Here is a 20,867-nt window from a genome sequence, read left to right on the forward strand (position 1 = left end):
CGGTTGCATAGCGTAAAGCGCGTCATTCCACTTTTCGTACCTGCTCCTTCCCTGTAAATGACGTAGGTGAAGACGAAAGCGAACAGCGTCGTCAACGACAAGAACACGAGGACGCCCATCAAGTAGGTAACAGTCAGGGGTGACCTGCATGCGAAGCAACCCAAGGTGAAAAAAAGAAGGCAGTCAACTCGTTCTATTCCCGAACTTTAACTTGATACGATCACTCTTCACGTTTTCCTACCCCATTGGGTTGTTCGGTTTTAGGCGAGGCGTTGTGTAAAGTATGTCTTGAAAGCCCCTTGGTGTCATGATGAAGTGAGGGCCACCCGCTGGCTCCGGCGCCTCCATGTGCTGCGTCTATCTGCAAGCGCATTAGGGCATGTCACAAAGAGGTATGCCACCCTAAGCCAGCACACACACATAAAAGCTGTCACACACGCACGTACTTGATTTTGCTCGACGCCGACAGTGTGCGTTAATGACAGGAAACGGCCCACTAAGCTTGTAGCCGAGGTAAACCGAAAGCAGACAGGTCGACCCTTTGTCTTCTTCTGTTTATACCCACGATACTTCTACAGAATATAGCAGGACCACTTCCGTGGCTTTGGTGTCGGGTGGATGAAGGCCGTTGTATGAGCCGGACGGGAACGAGTAGTTGGAAATCTAATGCCAGGCGCACAGCTCGCTCGTGCGGTCGCTATGGCCTTGGAACAAGTAATGTTAAGTACTGGGCATCGAAATACGAAAATAAAACTAGTAAACAAACAAATGTGATCGAGAAAATAGAGATGAAAGCAAAAACGTTCGTTATCATTATTTCCGTTTCCCAACGATATTATCTGAAGCCAAGTCCTTCCAAACTATTTGTTCTTGTTCTCACGCTCGTGTCCAAACACTGGCTCATACCCACTACGGGGCATTGGCTAAGGTACAGGCGTCTGCACATGCATTTTTATTAAGAATATACCACAAATAAAATTTTTCATAGAAGAGCTCGAGTTAAAGAAAGATAACTTTAGAAATTAGAACAATCACTGAAGAATTTTGCGATCAAATAATTTAACATTGAAAAATAAAATAATACAATTGACTGACAGTTTTAGAAGTTCAACAGGGTAATATTGTTTGTGCAGCCCTAAATAAAATTATCAATCGCGAGGAAAGCATCCCTGTGGATGAATCCCACAGCCCCAAAAGAGAGAATGATTGGTGGGGTTCGTGATAACCCAAGTTGCCCAAATGATTACTTCTGAGAGTTTTCTTTGTCTTCAAAATCGGCGATGAGAGAGAACAAACTGCGCAATAGGTTCAGGTACATTGCCACAATAGCATGGAGGGGACACAGCAAGGCTAGAACTGCGCAAGCAAAAATTCAAGAACAGAATACGGCACCTCAGTTTTGTAAAGGAAACTTCAAGTAGTCTTGCAGAACACCAACGAATGTTTTACGGGAAACACAGATGATTGAATTCAGGAGACAATGTTGCAGTGGATGTTGCGGAATTTCGCAATGTCGAGAACTTTTCTGTACCTAACTGCGGTTACAGGACCCGATGTCTGCGAAACAGAGATGACTGGGACGCTGAGGGATGCTCGTGAGAGTGAATCAGCCATTTCATTCAAGTGCAACCCACGTTTTCGCGGTAGTAAAAGCAAGTGAACGTGGCGTAAGTGGAACCATTGAACGAAATGCTCGCGGAACTCTCGTATTTGAGGAAGCAGTAAGTGCTATGCATAAGTATGGTAAGCCGGTAACAATAACACCTAATGAGGCATCTTAGGGAACCGTTCGTAATTCTAGTACAATAGCTAACAATTCTGCCTGAAATATTGGTGTGAAGTTGGGAACGCGGAGAGAGTAGCATCATTGAAGAGTTCCAGAAAAGATCCCCATTCCTGCTTTGTCATTGCGCAGAAAAATGTCAATGGCTATTACGTTGTCAGTAGCTAGCTGACTCAGTTGGTCTTCTCCTATACTAATTAAATTTATTATAGGTAGTAGTTTAGCATGATTTGTAAAGATATCCTCGAACTCACCTTTGTGGTCTGTTAAGACATCATGCAAATGGTGAAGTTGACGTATGCACACACTTAAGGGTTGCAACTGTGTTCGTACAAATATTATCTGAGGGCTGTGTTAGCGCGACCACGAAACGTCAGAAAACGTGGACGGTTCAGGGATAAAGACATATTGTGCATATCTTTTTAATAAAAAAAAACATGTTTTAAAAATGTCTGGACCATAGGCATTCGTAATCTACAATATCGGGTGGGTATATGAGCTTCCTGACACAAAAAAGAGTTGGAAAAGAACCTAGGTATACCAAGGCATAAGTGTAGAGCTTCTCTTTCTAAACGCACAAGAGGTTTGATTTCGTAGGTGGCACCACAGAAAAATAATGCATGGCCGAATTCCATATTCTGCAGGGTGTTGTTTTTTCTGAACCATACAGATTGGTATTAATATTTTGGACCATACAGTGCTGTTTAATTTCGCCCAAAATATATGGTGTATCTAGCCGCGTTCATGGCCGCATGTGTACGGGAGACTACGAAACCTCGATGTTAGCATCATTAGGAAATACTATGTTGTGTCACCTCTTGCGATCAGCGAAACCCGTACATCGCAAATAATTCAAGCATCTTTTCAGGCATTTGAGAAGTACGAAATGGGCTTACACTGACACTACCGACAAACCTTGCGCTGACTTTCTAGTGAGTCAGCGCAAGGTCAGTGAGTCAGTGAGTCCCCCCCCCCCCCCAAAATAGTTGTCGCGCAAAAGGAAGAGAGAAAAGTGATGAGAAGATTTGCAGTATCGTCCAAACAATAAGGGGAAAAAAATAACGTAGCGACAGCAGTTGTAAAGTTCTCATACAGATTTTCATCACGTCAGAAACGGTCATGATTTGCGTCCATTTATTTCATCTACATTTGCACTTATATTAGTTTTCGCGTGTTTCCGTAGATCACGAGCGTGTATTCGCAACTCCTCATTTGTAACCATTGCAAGTGCGGCGGTAAAAGGGACTTGAATAGCCTTCCCGCACGAAGTGTACAAACAATGTCTAACTGATCGCAGATGCATTCGTCGTAGCTGAAAGCAGGCATTGAATAAGCGCATTCCAAGCATAGAGCAAGGCCGCTTCCAAGATTGCCTATTTTACGCGTGGCTGAGAACATTATCAGAATCAGAATCAGAATCCACTTTATTTCCAACACACTAGTTGGGGGCCCCCAGGCAAAAAGCTGTCGCAGACAGCTTGACGGGACCTGGGGACCTACAGAGAGCAGCAGGCAGTGGATTTCACAAATTCTAACAATTGTAAATACATACAGACATTATGAAGAAGAAATAAACTTGTTTCATACAGATGCAGCATACAGATTATGACATTGCAGCATACAGATGCAGCATACAGATACAGACATTATGAAGAAGAAGAAATGAACTTATTTGATACATATTTGAATTATTGTTCTGGCGGCCCGTCTCGCCACTCTGAGGATTTGCCCTCTGAGCGAAAGTGTCTGCCAATGCACCCTCCTCACACTCGCCGTCTCAGCCTTCGGCGGCGCATCAGTATCAGTTCCGTCTCGTTCGGAAAGACTTCTCCGATGCCTGAGGCAGGCACATGCGACCGTAATCTGTTTGGTGTGCCTCCCTCCCGACGCGACTCGGGAAAGTTTTTCTTTTTCTCATTTTCTTTTTTTTCCGCACTACTTTTAAGTGCTTTACAAATTCGCCGAAAATATATGGTGTATCTAGCCGCGTTCATAGCCGCGTGCTTACGGGAGACTACAAAACCTCGATGTTAGCACCACTGGGAAATACTATGTTGTGCCACATCTTGCAATCAGCAAAACCCGTATATCGCGGATCATTCAAGCATGTTTTCAGGCACGTAAGATCCTCTGGGCTGGAATGCTCCGACATAAGGTGGTCCGACAGCCCGCAGGGTGATCTGACTGACCTAGCTTGGATGCTCGGTTGCTACAGTCAGAGGTTCGAATCTTCGCGTTTTTTTTTTCTGAAGGTGGGGAACTCGAATTCACCTCCCCCAGTACACTACATCTCCAAACTTGGAGTGACACCTCACACCAGCAAGAACGCCGAAAGCAAGTGAGGCTATACTAATCCAGGTCCAACCAAATTAGGTAGACCTACTAAGTAATCTACCCACGCAGACATATGGAGCAGAAACTTGAAGAGGGACAAAGAAGCTCGAAAACAATTAAAGGACCGCTCAAAGAGCAATGGAACGAAGGATATTAGGCGTAACGCTAAGAGACAGGAAGAGAGCGGTGTGGATCAGAGATCAAACAGGGATAGCCGATATTCTAATTAACATTAAGAGAAAGAAATGAAGCTGGGCAGGTCATGTAATGCGTAGGTTAGATAACCGCTGTACCATTAGGGTTACAGAATGGGTGCTAAGAGAAAGCAAGTGCAGTCGAGGACGGCAGAAGATAGGTGGGGTGATGAAATTAAGAAATTTGCAGGCGCTATCTGGAATCGGCTGGCGCAGAACCGGGGTAATTGGAGATCGCAGAGAGATGCCTACGTCCTGCAATGGACCTAAAATAGGCTGCTGCTGCTGCTGCTAATGATGATGATGATGATGATGATGATGATGATGATGGTGAGCGCAGCGAATGGAGCGTTTTCGCAGACGAATTTATAGGCAAGGCGGACATACTTTGCCACCACTAAAGTGACGTTCAGAAGACTAGTTAACAAATATTCCTTAATCAACTTTTTATTGGGTCCTGGGGGCAGTTATCTAAATGACAAATTTGCAGGCAATTACGTTTTCAAGCACACCCATCTTTTAAATATTTGGAAGTCTCACCTAATTCGAGATATTCATCATCCTTTTTATATAGCTTATGAAGCTCATAGTCTGTTTATGTCAGTATATCTATTGTCTAAAAAGAATACGCTGTCTATATTATCAGTATATTGTCCCTGCGTAGTCCAGAGCGATGGTGACTGAGCCGGCGCAGCGTACCTATACGTCATGTTCGGCCTTAGTTCTAATATTTGCAATCTGACTACGCCGGGGATACTTCTATGATATTTAGGACCAAGGTACATGACGCGTTAACTTGCGCACTGATTTTCTGATTGTTTTGGAGTGGTATATGCAGCTATGCAGTTAATGGAAAGACAAGTACAGCACTTTTTAGTAACATTTAACAACACGTATAACACGTGTAGCCATGTCTCAAGCCTTCCTAAGTAAGTCTGTAACGGCTGCTGTTGTGGATATGAAAAACTCGATATCGTTCACATAAACATAACCATGTACTGTCACCTTCCAAATGCTCATTGCTAAAAATCCCCAAACTGTCACGGACGTCGTTCAGTACCGCCAGAGCTAAGACGAGTTGCGGAAACGGCGCATTTCTATACACGCCTCCCGAGCTCTGACACGGTCAACATGTCAGCATAACCTGTCTGCGCCGCTTCTATTGACACCACAATGTTAATGCAGCAAATACAGTAGTCTGTCCGAGAAGAAGTGACCCGACAATTGTCCCTTGTTTCCTACTGGCCACACTCCGCGCAGGCACTTGCTCCCACTCTACGACAAGCCATTGAGAAGCAAATTTCTGAGGCGCTACCGACTTCCTACCAACATCCGCCTGTTTCCACTCCTCTGACCTATGATGAAGTCGCATGCAGGCAGTCGCCGGCAATGCCGCTCTGCACGGATCCTGGTCGACCTGAAACCCGCCACCTTTTCGCCGCCCCGCACTGCCATCCACTAATCCTTGGCGCACCCCGGACAACATATATCTGCTACTTATGTTGCCCATTTGGCCATGTCGCTCGTGTCTGTCGTCGTCACGACTTCCGTACTAGTGTGGGCGCAGAACATCAAGGCTGCTTACGTCCTGAGCCACCGCACCCGATCTCTTCCCACGCAACGATGGGTACCTGCTCACGTAATCGACGTGGCTACGACACACGTCGGTCCCCTCTCCTAGTCGCCGTTCACTTTCACCTATGGTTCGTCACTCCCCACTCGTTCAAGCGGAAAACTAGCCATTGCAGTTCCGGAGGCAAGAACTACGCTCGTGTCGACCACTTCAAGGCCTCGATTTCTACCTGTGAACGAAATAACTGTGAATATCGAAGGTGTCTCAGTGGAAGCACTCGTTGATACTGGAGCCGCTTTGTCTGTTCTTAGTGGAGAACTGTGCCGGAAGTTAAAAAAGATAACGTTTCGGCTTTCCGACGCCTCCCTACGTACCGCAACTGCGCACCACATTCAACCCTCAGTGGCATGCACAGCTCGCTTTGTCATTCAGGACATCTTGTACGTAGTCGAATTTGTAGTTTTTTCACCATATTCGCGCGACGTTATTTTGGGTCGGAACCTTTTCTCTACTAACCATGCCGTTGTTGACTCTGTGCCGAACTTGTGTTGTTGCCGTTGTGTGACACCTCATAGGACACGCCACCTTCTTCTCGAGTGGTGGTCGTCGCGGACACTGACATACCTCCTTTGTCTTCCGTTTTGGTACCACTTTCTTGCGGCTATGCTCCCTCTTCCACCGCCCTGTTTACGCCCTTCGAAGCCTTCACCTCTCGTAAAAACCTCGTCCTCCCTTTTGCAGTTCTCGCAGTCGAAAACTCGTGCAGCACCATTTATGTCACCAATCGGTTTTCTTCCACAGCCACCTTATTCCGTGGCGAATGTATAGGCCGGCTTGACGATATTGAGTTGAGTCCGTTTACTCCAATGAACTGCCTTACGACATGTTAAGTCTTCTCGTTGAAAGCCTTGCTCCTGTTACTACAGCCGTTTGCTCGTTCTTAGAGGCCTTCCTTCCGTCAATTGACCCCGAACTCCCGCCTGCTCAGTGTACCCAACTCTTGGAGCTGCTTGACTGCTTTCAGATGTCATTCGATCATAAGCAACCTTGCTTGGGCCGCACATCCGCCCTCGTTCACCACATTGACACCGGCACTCATGAACCCCTACGCCAGCGTCCATACCGAGTTTCTCACGCTGAACGCCGTGTCATTTATGAACAAGTCAACGACATGCTTCAGCGTGGTGTTATTCAGCCCTAGCACAGCCATTGGGCCTCCCCAGTTTTTCTGGCGAAAAAAAAGGATGGTAGCATCATATTGTGCGTTGATTATAGGCGCCTTAACAAGATCACGCCAAAAGATGTTTATCCGCTGCCCAGAATTGACGAGCCTCTCGAGTGCTTGCAAGGAGCAGAGTTCATTTCCTCTTTGGACCTTCGAGCTGGGTACTGGCAAGTCCCTATGAATGAAGCTGACCATCCCAAGACTGCGTTTGTCAGCCCAGACGATCTATATGAGTTTAACGTGATGCCGTTCGGCCTTTGTAATGCGCCTGCAACCTTCGAACGTCTCATGGACAGCATTATTATAGGCCTCGAATGGCACACGTGTATTTGCTACCTGGATGACGTCGTAGTCTTTTCGAAGGACTTTGGCTCCCATCTGACCCGCCTTGCAAGCGTCCTGACTTGCCTTTCACACGCTGCACTGCAGCTTAATTTGAAGAAGTGCCACTTTGCCACCCACCGGCTTACCATCTTAGGCCATGTTGTCAGCAAAGACGGTGTCCTACCCGACCCTGCAAAGCTTCGCGCCGTCGCCGAGTTCCCCAGGCCGTCTACGCTAAAAGAACTCCGTAGCTTTATAGGCCTGTGTTCCTACTTTCGCCGATTCATGCGTAATTTCGCGTCCATAATCGCCCCCTTAACGCAGCTGCTTGCCAACAGCCAACGCATCTCGGCATGGTCAACCGCTTGTGAAGACGCCTTCACGACATTACGCCATCTTTTGATATCCCAACCTATTTTACGCCACTTTGACCCGAACGCTCCTACCGAAATCCACACGGACGCTAATGGAGTTGGCCTCGACGCTATTCTTGCACAGTGTAAGTCTGGCTTTGAATAGTACGTCGTCTCTTATGCCAGCCGCACTCTCACCAAAGCGGATAAGAACTAGTCGGTCACTGAAAAAGAATGTCTTGCAATCGTTTGTGCAATCACCCACTTTCTACTTTAAAAAATGTCCTTTCGTTTGACGTCATGACCGATCACCACGCCCTGTGCTGGTTGTCGTCATTAAAGGACCCATCTGGTCGCCTAGCTCGTTGGGCGCAGCGTCTACAGGACTATGACATCCGTGTTGTCAATAGGTCAGGCCGTAAGCATTAGGATGCCGACGCTCTTTCGCACTCACCACTGCCCGATGAGTATACTGCCCCGTCTGTCTCCAGCTACGATTCTTCGTCTCTTACATTCGCCGACATGCCAACAGAGCAACGCAGGGATCCTTGGATAACCTTTTTTCTAGAGTATTTATCTCAACCATCACCAAGCACCACCGACCGCTCGCTTCGTCGCACTGCTCGCCACTTTGCCATACGCGAAGGGCTCATGTACCGCCGCAACTACCTACCTGATGGCCGTAAATGGTTGCTAGTGATTCCTCGCCATTTACGCTCCGACGTCTGTGCCTCTTTTCATGCAGATCCGCAATGCGCCCATGTCGGTGTAATAAAGACTTATGCACGCCTGACAATGTAGCGCTGCAACATGTTGGAAACGGAATTGGCATACATTTTGGGATTGTGGCATGATGGGTGATTACCGATATCTATGGGTGCAATAACAACAGTCGGGCCGCAGCGTATGTGCACACTGCTGGTGTCGGTGTTCGATTCATTAAAGCTCAGTCGCAAGTAGCATATACCCAGCATTCCTCGCCGTCCACCAATACAGCCATCCATCTCCAGTCATAATTTTACTGATTTTGCTGAAGACCGTAAGGTCTACTCGCTTTCCTTTTTCAAATCTTGAAACGATCAGAATCCGCACGAAGGTTCCCAGGCAGTTGTTGTATGGGTATAAATCGCTGTACATGTTCATCTTTGTGTCCTGTTAAAATATGGTTCATTTCCCATTTCAAGAAAATGCTAGCCAAAATGCGCAAGCGTAAAAATGTCATTTACCAATCGCAGCAAGAACGACCATACTTCTGCAAAGTTTCAAAATTATTTTCAGCGCCGCGAATTCCGCTTTTGAAACTCATGACAGCGTATGAAAATCTAGACACGCAAATGTTCACTTGGGGAACTTTGTTCCGGGAAATCATTTCCACCGAATAACGTAAAATAAAATTTTCTGATTGGATTTGATGTTCGACAAAAAACACTATTCGGAGCAAACGCTCACAATTCAGTAATAACGCAATAATATCTATAATCATACCTTCGTGCAGGAAAAAAAAAGAAGACGCTGGCGACAAAGAAAGTACGTTCTCCAAGCTGGCTTCCAAAATATAATGCCCAATTCCGGGCAACATTTCAAACACGATTAAATTATTCGGCATTCCGAGTTCGCCAAACGTTAGCGTTCAGTTGCGATAGCTACAGGCAGCTTAAACCGCATAAATAACGTGGAAAAATTTAATCCATGCCTGTATTACTTGCAATATACACGTCTTTTCAAAAATAACCCTAAAGTATACAGGCGTAAGACATGAAAAGTGATAAAAAGCAGCAAGAAAGCTTGCAACACTCCTGCTGCATAAACACGATGCGTTCGTCGGCTGCCACTTTTGACGCTTGATCTTCACCGTCCACAAGAGAGAGTCTTCTTTTACGATCCCTTGGAAAGAAAACATCTTCCAGCCATTGCTAGAGTGCTTCGTTCACTATGACACACAATATCCAGGCATCTTCCTGTTAGTATATCGCTAGCGCCTTCCCTCGGGAAGCGCTGGTTATGTAGTGCACTAAAGGGTCTAACTGAGCCCTGGAACCCACGTAGTTATTGTTGACCGGTCGGCGAAAAAAGAAGAGGTGTGACAATGCTCGTGTGAGTTCGCGTGTGTGGCGTAGTCTACCTGTGTGGCGATGTAACGCCTTATTCTTCGATTAAACGACTTCCTTTTACTACGACTTGTGCCTGAGTCACCGACGGGAAGACAACATAACTCAGAAGTGGACAGTATTCCAGATGTCACCGAAGAGTGAATGTGAGTTGCACGCAGGAACACTGCTAACCCTAAATGGAACATTCGGCAGAAGGTGTAAACCAGCCTGGCGGAGAACTGGACTCTCCCACGGTGAGGCAACCGCGACTCGCGACCTCCTCTAAGCTCTACAAGAAAAGGAGAGGATTTTGGCAGCATATTTGGAACGAATGACTTTTGGCGGTGCTGCGCAGCCTTTACCAGCACAAGCATTCGAAGTTATGTCGAATCTCAGTCAAAATACCAGCACCTTTAACGGCTCCGAGGATGCTCCTTCGGCACGTGAATGGATCGAGAATATACGGCGAACGTCGTCACTTCACGGGTGACCCGTTGCGTATACGCTGGAAGCCGCAAAATCCCGTTTGGTTGGAGCTGCCAAGGAATGGTATTGTTCCAGTTCTGGAATCACGTCGTGGGAAGACCTTGAGGAACGTTTTCGTCGCACGTTTGTGAGTCTGACCCAAGTAGCGGAACGATGGTTGAAGATGCAAGATTGCGTACAACAGCGAAATGAAAACAGGACCGCTTATTTCCACTCTAAGGTGCGGCTTTGCCACGAAGCGAACCTTCACTTTCACGATACGCGAGAGCAAGTTCTCGCGGGCCTGAGATCTCGCGAGCTCTGTATCATGCTCTTGGGAATGACACATGAAGATGATTTACTTCACGACATCCTTGGGTTTGGGCGCATCGAACGATAACTACAGGAAGTGTTTGGAGCAGGCAACCGAAGACACGTCTCGGCATCGGATGTGGAGCACTGCCTGCCCGCTGCCACCGCCGATGCACACCATGGAACATATCGACGGTTGGGATCGCCTCGCGTCAAGCATCTCGGTGAATGCAAATGTTACAATTGCAAAATTTATGGACATATAGCCCATGACTGTCCGGAACCTAAGCGACCGCTGAAGTACCGGCTTTGCCAAGCTGCAGACCATACGCAACGGAACTACAAGTCGTTGCCACGTAGCGAGTCCAATGTCGTAGGCCAAGCACTTCCTTGCACCGAGAGTGGCGATGTATTGCTTAAGGAAGTATTTATCAACGATTACTTTACTATGGTGGGATTCATCGACACCGGCAGTTCTGGTGGTTTGCTGCGTGCATCGGCTGCGGTATGGTGCGGTATGGAGATAGTGCAGGAGTCTACTCCTCTCTGTACGGTTGCGGCAGTAAGCACGTTCCAGCGACCAAACGTATCGGTCAATGCAAGGCAAAGATCAGCATAGACGGTGTTGAAGGAAGGAACATTCCCGTCATAGTTGTACCAGACGGTGCACAAAGTGTTAATATGTTGGTGGGCAGAACATTCATCCAGTTGCCGTATGTCACTTATACCAAGGTAGGAGGCACGTTCCGTTCCCACCATCAAAATGATTGTCCTTTTGCTCATTTGGAGTTGTTTGAACAGCAGCCTACACTGCAAATAAGAGCCAAGGAAGAGTCTGGCTTCAGGTAGATGTAGTCCTTGACATGTAAGGAGGAGAAATCACAGCACCAATGTGTAGTTTTGGGTAGCAAAGAGGCGTACAAACTTGGACAGATTATCAACAATGACCAGGAGATGCTGATTGCATTTCTTGCTTGGAACAAACGGTCCCCTTTATCCATGGGCACGACCTCAAAGGGTCGGTTGCCAGGTGGAATAGGATTGAGAAGACCTTCTTTCTTCTGACTGAGGAACTTATTAAATATGCACTCAAAACTCTGTGCAACATTTTTGCGTACATAATTATGCATGCAGGGAAACCAAAACTGTCGTCGTGATGTACTCCTTGACATGAAAGGAGGAGAAATCACAGCGCCAATGTGCTCCACGAGGGGCAGTGAGACTGTTATTCCAAAAGGGCAATTGTTAGAAAGAGCCAGTCAAGTTGAAGTTTTGTTTGCCCATGAGACACTAGTCAAGTCGGCATCCCCCTTTCATAGTAAGGACGGCTTGCATGAACTGCAGCAAATGCGGTCTATTGTTGAGTCTGAAGTAAATGTCGGAGGTGCTGTAACAGCAACCCAGCGCTCAAATTGGTGGGGAAACTCAATGAATTCCGGGAATGTTTTGCCTTTACACCTTTGAGCTAGGATGCACGTCAGTGCTCGAAATGGATATTGTTGAAGTTCCGGGAAGCAAGCCCTTTGCAACAAGACCTTATAAGGCAGATGCAGAAGGACGAGAAACTATACGCATTGTGATTGAGACAGCTTCAGTGTATGCTACTCTAGTACTTATTGTGGACAAGAACGGTGACAAACGGCTTGTGGTGGACTACAGGAGGCTAAATGCCCAAACTGTTAAAGAAAAATATCCATTGGGAAATATTGATGACCAGTTTGAAAGTCTGACTGGGGCTACTCTATTTTCTAGCCTTGATCTTGCCCATGGTAACTTACAAGTACTATTAGCTGAGGAAGCTAAGCGTAAGACAGCATCCATTACGCCTGATGAAACAGGGCAGTTTGAACGAATGATGTTTGGATTGACAACCACTCCAACTTTATTTGAACGACTCTCGAACAAAGTGTTGGGGCCACCAATGGAAAAGATAGCAGTGTGCTATCTCGATGATGTTCTAATACCAGCTGCGGACTTGTCAGAAATGATGGACCAATGGCGTCAAGAAGTACATGTTTTAAAAGACGCAAAGCTCGCTCTACGTCTTAGAAAATCTGATTTTGCGATAGAGAGCGTCAGCTTTTTGGGATTTTGTTTGACCAAAGGACAGATACAACCGGGAGAAGGCCACAACACGTCCGTGATGTCGGAAGATTTCGTGGGCTAAACAGCTTCTTTCGGGAGTTTATTCAAAAATATGCCCTTATCGGTGAGCCTCTTACAAGACTAATGAAGAAACATGAACCATTCCAGTGGGGAACTCAACAAGAGGAAAACATCGAAGATCTCATGGCAAAATTGACTTCAAAACCAGTATTACGGCTGTTTGACCCAAAGGCTGACACGGAACTGCATACTGACGCTAGTTCAAAAGGCTTATCAGGCATGCTGATATAACGCAGTGGTGACTGTTGGCACCTAGTTTATTGCGTCAGCAAGAAGACAACCAGTCGTTGAAAGTAATTATTACTTCACAAGGTTGGAATTGATAGCTCTTGTTTGGTCTGTTGAACGACTGAGATCACTTCTCCAAGCCATTCAGTTCACTGTTGTTAGATTGTGAAGCCCTTGTCTGTTTAAACGCTCTGCGCACGAAAAAGCCTCAAATAGCTCGCTGGTATGACGTGATCCAGGAGTTGGACTTCACAGTCATGCAATGGCCTGGCACCCAAATTCTGCAAGTCGATTTTTTGAGTCGGCATCCTCTGGAAAGCCCAAGTGACACCATGGATGAGCTTGTGGAAGACATTTTTGAAGTTTATCTCACCTGCAGCTTGGAGGATAAGGTCCTTGCCATGCAAAGAGGGGATTAGTTGTCTCAATTGATTGCAATATTAAGCAATCCAGAAGAACTGCGCATAAAGGTAGATTTAAACAGAACAAAGGGATATGAACTGAAAGAAAGCAGACTTATGCGCATTGTGGTATTGGAGCCGCAGAAAGGCATGAACTGCGTAGTCCCTAAGACAATGCGTAAAGCCTTAGTAGTGCAAAGCCATTTGTTACTTGGACATTTTGCAGTGGACCGAACAGTGGCAAAACTGAGGGAGAAGTTTTGGTTTCCCTCACTGCATAACTATGTACGCAAACATGTTGAACAGTGTTTTGAGTGCATATTTATTAAGTTCCTCGGTGCGAAGAAAGAGGGTCTTCTCAATCCTATTCAACCTGGCAACCGACCCTTTGAGGTCGTGCATATGGATCAAATGGGACTGTTTGTTCCAAGCAAGAAACGCAATCAGCATCTTCTGGTTATTCTTGATAATCTGACCAAGGTTGTACGCCTCTTTGCTACCCGAGACACGTCATCTAAGCAAGTTCTTTGTGCCATGAATGAATTTATACTCGAAACACGATTACAAGCCACTATCATAACGGATAGAGGTAGCTGCTTCACTTCCATAGCATTTGAAGAGTTTTATTCCGTGCGGACTATTCGACATGTGTTAAATTCGCCTCGCTACCCTCAAGCAAATGGTCAAGTGGAGAGAATAAATCAAATCATACTGGCCGTAATCACAACTGCCATTTAGGGTCCTGAGCAGCGTGATTGGGATGCGAACTTGAAACAAGTTGAGTGCTGCCTGAACAATGCCGTGCACAAAAGAACAGGCAAGTGTCCTTTTGAGATGCTTGATGGCTACAAGCCAAGTTTTTATGGAGTTGCAATTCATCAGCTTGCCGACGCAGAAATCCCTTGTTAACATCCTCGGAAACTAAGAACTCAGGTGTGTCAACGTTTTCTGGACGAACAAAACTGTGCCAAACAGGCCTATGATCACAGCCACTAACATGCAAAACTTTATGAAGTTGGGGAAATCCTATTTATGAGCAAGGCTCCAGAACACAGTGGGAAACCGACTAAAACTCAACCGAAGTATCGTGTACCTCTCGTTATCACGCAAGTTTTGCCAACGGGCACCTACCGTCTCGTTGGTTAACTTCATAAAGTAGGAAGCAGGTTTGCAACAACCCCCCACGTCTCGCAACTACAGTTGTGCTCTACAACTAGAAAATCACACAAAGATGATACATCTGAAAAGTCTCAAGAGGAAGAAGAAACCTCAGTAAGGCAACGTCCGCAACGTAAACGCATTTTACTGGCGAGACTACGAAACTGTGTATTGTGATTTTTTTATTTTCTCTGTGTGTGCAACGAGAATTTCATTGTGCCAAGTTATTTTTGTGGCTTTGCACAATGTCAAACAAGTCAAGCTGGCCGAAAGAAATGACTTTTTCAGAGTTGTACATTACGAACTACCGATTTACTGTGTGCTGTGGTGAATTTCAAGCACCTGTTGCTTGCTTATTTTTTTCTTTAACATTCTACATTAAGCTAGTATTATCTTTCTCTTCTCTTGAAGTTTGTATTTTGAGTAAATGGAAATTGGAGGGTAGCCGAGCATTTGTAAGACAACTCAGAAAACACAATGTAGGATCGCCTTAACGAGGACGTTAAGGAATTCAGGATGGCCGAATGTTAGCATATCACTAGCGCCCTCCCTAGGGAAGCGCTCGTTATGTAGTGCACTATAGGGGGTCTAACTGAACCCTGGGACCCACGTAGTAGGTGTTTACTGGTGAGTGAAGAAAGAAGACGAGTGACAATGCTCGTGTGAATTTGCCTGTGTGGCGTAAGTCCGCCTGTGTGGCCATGTCGCACTTATTCTTCGATTAAACCACCTCCATTTATTGCGACTTGTGCCTGAGTCACCAACGGGAAGACAACATCCAAGCATCTTGCAAACATCGCAACGGATCAGAACAGCTACAAGGCGGCCGGCACAGATTGCACGATTAGCCGAAGCGCGGCGAGATCCCAAACATGGCGGACGCTTCAGCGACGGCGAGGGCGAGGCGGCATTGACCTTTTAAAGAATGGCAGCACTCTAGGCGGGGGTGCACTCATCGAAGCACTATACCCGCTCCTGCAACACAGCGCGACTGGTCTAAGTGGACGACACTCGCGTCGCTGCATTGCTTTCAATTTGCAAATAGTCTTTAGAGTGACATCATTGCTCCGTATACTTCGTACAGGAACGGCCATCAACCTTGTAAATATAGCACGGGACAAACAGGCACAGAAACACACGCACAGAGCTGTTTTTTGTTGCCACAATAATTACGTGGACACGCTAGGCGCATCTCTGCCGTCGGCGTCGCCATTGCCGTGAAGTTCTGTATAAAGTCCAAGCGCGATAACATCGTCGCTGATCACCGTATGCTGCTGTGTGAGTGAAGGCGTGCGACGGTGAGCCGACGATGGCGGCTCAATCTCGCGCGCGCAAGGGAGAAAAGCAGGCAGGACCCGCGCCTTCCGTCGCGCACAAGGCACCGGGGGATAGCAGGGAGGAGTGGGGGAGGGGGGACGTTCTACTCTGCTGGCTGCTGCGTATGGTGCGGCCGCGCTGACCTTACCTTGAAAGCGACCTACGATGAGTACAGAGACAAGGTGCGCCGCGGGCTCATAGCTTCGTAGGGGCTATCTTCTGGCCTTTTAGTTCGCGTTGAAGCGAGACGCAGTACGAAGGTCAATTCGCTCGCTGCTGCTGCCGCGCTTCCTCACTCCAATGTTTTGACAGCGACTTTCCGCGGACATCGAGTGAGGTGTGTCCATGTTTGCTTGTGCGCGCGTCACAACATGCTTGTTAATTTAGTTAGTACGCGAATCTTTACAAATTTATACGGCTGATAAAACTATTATCTTACTTCGTATAGCTGCCTATTAAGTTGCTGTCGCAATCGATGATTCGTCTTCCGGGCATAACTGCGACTTTATTTTCACCAATAGATTTATTTCCGAGATGAGCAGTACATATACCCTTCACTAGGTGCGTCACTGGACACATGCTTCAAAAATGTCAACAAACACAAAAAACACAACACGCGCAATAACAGCAGTCAGGTGGTAGGTATTTCTGCATGCGCAAAAATTCTAATTCTTTAAAAATGTGATGGGAGGTTGGCTGACGCATGCGTCACCACACATGGCAACATATTGAGCTGCAATGATTACGACAGTCATTGCATTTGCACTCAGAATAACAGTTTCCCTAAAGAGGGGCCGGCGGGTGCATTTATTGCAGTGAAGTTCAGGGAACTCATCGGGTTGGCCCTTGCTTACTTCATTCCTGAGTTCGCGTAGCCTATCATTATGGCATCTACCAGTTTGGCGAACGTAGCTTGCTCCCCATATCATTGGGATACGGTGTGGATGCCTCTTCGCCCCGTCTTAGATGTGCTACGCCAATGGCATTTAATATGGCGCACCAACAAAGCCGAACGTGCAGACTTTGTATACAAAAAAGGACGTGCGTTATAATGCATGTCACGCGCCCCAAGCTTGAGTAACGCACTTCTGTGGAAGTTCTATACCCGAAGGCATCGAGGTAGTCTAAGCCCCAGCGTGGAAATGGAGCTGCCGCGGGAAGCAACATATGTCCCGTCAGTATATATACCCCGAAGGCGGGCTCAGCTGCAGCTCGTTTGCGCTGAGCCGTGACATGCAAAATGTTTCGCTTGCCTTGCAGCGCATAGCCAACTTTTGCATATGGATTACTTCGCGATAGCCGACCCACTAATATGCTAGCTGCGCATTTGGTGCTCGCTCAACAGTAGAATGCAGGTCGCAGCGTTGTCTCTTATTTCCTTTACTCGGCCGCACGTCTCTCGGGGGAACTTTCGCATAGCTGAACTTCGAGTGAACATCGGGAGTCACTATTCAGTGCTACACACGTAGCGATAAGGTAAGAAGAAAAAAAGACTTACGGGCGAAAAGAAAACAAAAAAGTAAGAAAATTGAAGCATTCTGCAAGCAAGGCAACGTTTATATTTTTCTAATGCGCGAAAGTGACTTACCCTAACGCAATGACTTGTCTATAGGCAGAGTTCTGTGCGTTTTATAAGTTCCACAACCTGTGCATCTTTTTTTTTTTCGGTGTGGTATGGGTAACTTAGTCGACGTTACTATGCATGGCTTTCGGCTAGTGATCAACTGCTGATGGAAAAGTGTGCGTGACAAGTTGTAGAACTTATGCTGCAGAACGCATGGCTAGTTGGTGCATATTGGTGCAATAATAAATATCGCAACTTTGATGGGAGAGAAAAAAAAATGGAGAAGCACACAGGACAAGTGCCTGCCCTATGTGTTTCTCTATTTTTTTCTGAAGTTTTTTAATGTGTCGTGCTTGCGCGAAGCAGGCATTTGCCATGAAAACATCGATATACCACAGTAGAATTTCATCTGCCTTATGCTTTTCTTGGCTTCAGCGTGCTTTGACTTTACAATGGGGTACCATGACGAAATATCTAGTTGATCAGTTTCCATTGTTCTCCTCGCGAATGACAATTTGCTTCATTAAACTGCACGCCAGTAAACCTCACAAACATATATGCTTGCTCCGTGAATGGTCTCGGGTGTCTTTGGTGCGGTATTTATAATATATTGTAATATAAAAGGCGACAAGTCGTCATGGCGCAGTACATAAAAAAAACAAGAACAAACTGAAGCATTTATACCGTATTTGGAAGCAAGTATTCAGTAGGCGGGAAGGGGGGGGGGCAACAAGAACAAAATATTGGAGCAAAATAGAAACGTTTATTACTGTAATATAAAATTGATATGACAGCAAGATGCAAGCTGCGCTGTAATAGGATGCAAGCAAAAACCGAGAATAAGAGAAAGAAGGAGAAAGATAAACACAAGGGACTCGTGCAATTCCCACTTTTTGCTCTCCCCTCTTGCTTCCAATTTTGCATGGGTTGCCACTCGCGTGAAATATTAGAAAAAGTAAGAGTGCGCTGGCCTATATCATATAGATAACGCTGGAAAGAGTTGCAAGACTTGATGTACGCAAGACGAAATTGACATCGCCAAGCAGTGTAGAAAAAAGCAGACAGCGTGCAAAGGTGCAACTTTCGATTTTCAGGAAGCGATGCCCCACGTTGTACTAAATATGGTTGATGTATGAAAAAACAAAGACGAAACGGGGAAAGTACACGGCTCTTGCTAAATTTTGATAAGAATAAACGAAAGCTCTTGTGGACTGAAGCAATCCAGGTGACGAAGAAATTGTGAGCACTTGTATATGGCGGTCCCGCATACGGTCCACACGTCAAGAGCGGTGCTAAAGTGCCTGCGCAAAGATAATTGATATTATTAAGCATGTGCAATTGTGAAGCAGACCCTACCAAAAAAAAGAGGGAGGGGAGAAAACAAAATGTGTACTGTCAAGCTGAAATTGTACAACGCCTGAATGCTAATCCCACCAACCACTCACCCCCCCCCCCCCCAAAAAAAAGAGAAGAAAAAAAATCGAAATGAAATTGCGAACTAGTCAGCAAACTAGTAAAACACGGGAAACAAGTTAACACAATGGGTCTAAGGCTAATAGTAGAGAATTGACAATAATGGTAATTCAAAAAAGCACGATGCCACCGCTTCTAGATTGCAGATCAATCAATCAATCAATCAATCAATCAATCAATCAATCAATCAATCAATCAATCAATCAATAAAACGCTATGATGGTGGCCAGGAACTGCTATGGAGCCTTCCTGGCGGAACATTTAAAAATAATACACAAGACACTGTACAGTAAATACAAGTGTGGTTAAACAAGACAATTTGAGGGGGAGAAACGAATAGAGAAAAACGAGTAGACGGATGTAAAACGATGTTAATCATACATGATTATCTACACTTATACAAAACACAGGGCATGAACTCTGAAGTATTTCAGTACAGACAGAATACTTTATTAAATTTTTTTTAGTAGAGCCATAGGGTAGAGACTATTGCAGCAAGGCCGTGCAGAAAACGAGTAATGCCTCACGGTATACTTTTGAAGCACCGGCAATTATACATAATCAAGAACCTCTGGGCCGTGTATAGTGCCAGGAACCACTTTAAGAGAGTTGAATGTTGGGCTAGTTGGTATTTTGACATGAGGACCATGTTGGTATAATGCGCAACGAGATGGCACAACAGAAAGGAAGAAGAACACACGCGCAAACTAACAAGTGGTTTTATTGAACCCAGAACCACAGGTACATATATCCACAAGCTGCGCAGGCGCCCCATTACAAGGCAAAATGAAATTTGTCAGACAGGTAGTGATTAAACCAGGCGCGAAAGGAATTTCATTTCTGCATTGTACAATGCAATCGATGTTTCGCTTACACACTCCTGACCTGCTTTTTCTGATAAACAATGTATCTAACGTTTCACGTGCAGTTTAAAAGAAAGATTAAATTATGGGGTTTAACACGCCCAAAACCACTTCCTGATTATGAGGCACGCCGTAGTGGAGGACTCCGAAAATTTCGACCACCTGGGTTTCTTTAACGTACACCTAAATCTAAGTATACGGATGTTCTCGCATTCCACCCTCATCAAAATGCGGCCACCGTGGCCGGGATTTGGTAGCATATTTAGCGCCAGCAAACAAGGACGGAAGGGAGACGACAACACAATGCGCTACCATCCTTCCCTACCGTCCTTGTTTGCTGGCGCTAAATATGCTTTCAGTTTACCAGCACGCCCAACAAATGGCAATGCCGGGATTTGGTCCCACGACCTTGTGCTCAGCAGCCCAACACCATAGCCACTGAGCAACCACTGCGGGTAACGTGCAGTTTTTTTTTTTTGCTTGTTCTTCGCCTAAGATTTTCACGCTGTGGAAACGCGGTTCACAAGTGGTACAGCTACTGCAGTGGTCAGCAAAATGTGTCTTCTTATTAGCTAGATTTCCTACGCGCTCACTGAGTCGGTCATTGATGTATGTCTGACCGATGTATCTCGTACACGGTGTTGGCGGCGCTCTCTACAGGATACTTTTCATGGTTCTTTTTACAGGCCACATTTTTGTGTGCGCAAGTGATGTGACGGCTCAGCTGAGCAAGCTTTTTTGAGGCTGAAAAAACTATCCGTAGGTTAAACCGAGTAGCCACTTTTTTCGGGAAATGTGTGACCTTGTGGATCTACGGAACCACTTCCGGCCTCTGACGGCCCATCGTGGTTTCCGCGGCATTCTTGCAAGCACGGTGCTTCATTTCCTTGAGGGGCGTTTCCGCTACTGAGACGACAACCGACCCAGGGAAGCCAGCTGAAAAAGGACTTCCCAATTGTAGATCGAAACTAGATTGCACATTGTGAACGCACGACTTCCGGAGCGCGGATGCGAAACAGAGTGTTGCAATGCCTCTATTAATTA

The 20,867-nt window shown here is 46.1% G+C and overlaps 1 protein-coding gene across 1 annotated transcript in view; it reads right to left on the reverse strand.

Annotated features, from left to right (window-relative positions):
- LOC135905528 (neprilysin-1-like) overlaps window positions 1-633 on the reverse strand; it is a 48,425-nt gene extending 47,792 nt beyond the window's left edge. The window contains exons 1-3 of the mRNA XM_065436485.2: window positions 447-633; window positions 242-361; window positions 41-144 (exon numbers count right to left, since the gene is read on the reverse strand). Coding sequence (XP_065292557.1) covers window positions 41-144; window positions 242-348 — 211 coding nt within the window. The 5' untranslated portion in view covers window positions 349-361; window positions 447-633. The remainder of the gene's footprint in view (window positions 1-40; window positions 145-241; window positions 362-446) is intronic.
- Between the last annotated feature and the right edge of the window lie 20,234 nt (window positions 634-20,867).

The sequence above is a fragment of the Dermacentor albipictus genome, chromosome 1 (assembly GCF_038994185.2).
Source record: "Dermacentor albipictus isolate Rhodes 1998 colony chromosome 1, USDA_Dalb.pri_finalv2, whole genome shotgun sequence".
NCBI lineage: Eukaryota > Metazoa > Arthropoda > Arachnida > Ixodida > Ixodidae > Dermacentor > Dermacentor albipictus.